General features: G+C 73.8%; 1 protein-coding gene across 3 annotated transcripts in view; it reads right to left on the bottom strand.

The window, feature by feature from the left end:
* Positions 1-568: 568 nt before the first annotated feature.
* Positions 569-1,342, bottom strand: part of RSPO4 (R-spondin 4) — a 9,954-nt gene continuing 9,180 nt past the window's right edge. For all 3 annotated transcript variants that reach the window (XM_019539449.1, XM_019539450.1, XM_019539451.1), the window contains exon 5: positions 569-694. In XM_019539449.1, coding sequence (XP_019394994.1) covers positions 597-694 — 98 coding nt within the window. In that variant the 3' untranslated portion in view covers positions 569-596. The remainder of the gene's footprint in view (positions 695-1,342) is intronic.

Here is a 1,342-nt window from a genome sequence, read left to right as displayed (position 1 = left end):
GCACGGGGCGTCGGGGGCGGCCACTGCCCGGAGCAGGGAGCGGGCTGCCCGGGGCGGTGGCTCCTCGTGATCTCCACTGCGGGGGGCCTCGAGGCTGCTCATCCGTCGTCCCTCCTGCAGCCGTGAGCTCCGGCCCAGGAGGGCCCCGAGGCCTCCTTTCGCTCGGCTCTCACGGCACCACCGCTCCCCCGGGACGCCCCCGCAAGGGGCGGCTCGTTGCCGCGTCTGGACAGGCGGGGTCCCAAGCGGGAGGGAGTGCCGCTGCAGCCCAGGAAGGGGGGGCTTTCCCTTCCCAGTCCATCGCAGGCCTGCTCCAGCCCCCCATCAGTCCAGTCGGGGGGCCGGGACGGACCCGGGGCTGGAGGTGGCACCGGGCCCGTCGCGTGTCCTGCTGGCTACTGCGCCGACCACGCGCGGGAGCAGAGTGGGCACCCCCAGCCCGGTCTGTGCCCAGCGAGGTCCCTGCACGGAGCCACCTGGGGGGAGCTGACGCGGGGCCCCCACCACTGCTGCAGCCGCGATGCAAGGTGAATTTCTGTGGAGCAAAGAGTTTGCAGGGAGAGCCGGCCGCGGGGGCGGGGGCGGGGCCCCCCCTCCTACGCGCGTGCCCCTCGCTCGGTGCCCGCCTGCACGCCCGCCGCCTTCTCCTTCTGCTTCTTCGCCTTCTTCACCCTCTTCCTGGCTCCGCTCTTCTCTGCAACACAAAAGCGAGAGCGGGGTCAGGGCGGGACTCGGCCGCGGCGTCCCGGGTCGCAGCCCCGGGGAGCTCGGGCTGCGGGAGGGGAGCGCGGCCAATGGTTAGAGCAGGAGACGGAGCGCCCCCGGCTCGCCCTTCACTTGCCCTGCCGGGACACCCGGGCTCTCTGCTCCAGCCCCCATGGACTTGCTCTGGGGTCTCGGGGGAGTTACTGAAGCGCTGTTCAGCAGACCCTCCTGCGCCTCGGTTTCCCCGCCCGGGGAGGCAGGCAGGAGCGCGCACCACACAGCATTTTCCGTCTGGTCCCCCGGGAACGCCCCCCGCACCTGCTGGAAGGAGCTGAGGCATTTCTGAGGGCGCCGGGCCCAGCCTGGCCCCACACGGGGGGCACATTGGTCTCCCCCCTGCAGGACACGGGCACTTAGGAGCAGGCCTGCCGGGCCGCACTGAGCCCGGAGCCCACGGACGCCCCCAGACGGGCTCCCGCAGCCCGCGGACAGCCGGCGGGCAGGGAGAGGAGCGCGCCGGAGCCCCTCGCTGGTTCCCGGCTCTGCAGAGGGGGAGGGCGAGGCGCGGCGCGGGGTGCTGCAGCAGCCCCCGAGGGCCCAGCAGCGGGGTGCTGCAGCAGCCCTGGGGCTTCGGGTG

Source organism: Crocodylus porosus, unplaced genomic scaffold (assembly GCF_001723895.1).
Source record: "Crocodylus porosus isolate Cpor-Errol unplaced genomic scaffold, CroPor_comp1, whole genome shotgun sequence".
In the NCBI taxonomy this organism is placed as follows: domain Eukaryota; kingdom Metazoa; phylum Chordata; order Crocodylia; family Crocodylidae; genus Crocodylus; species Crocodylus porosus.
This window is presented reverse-complemented; position numbering and strand designations above follow the sequence as displayed.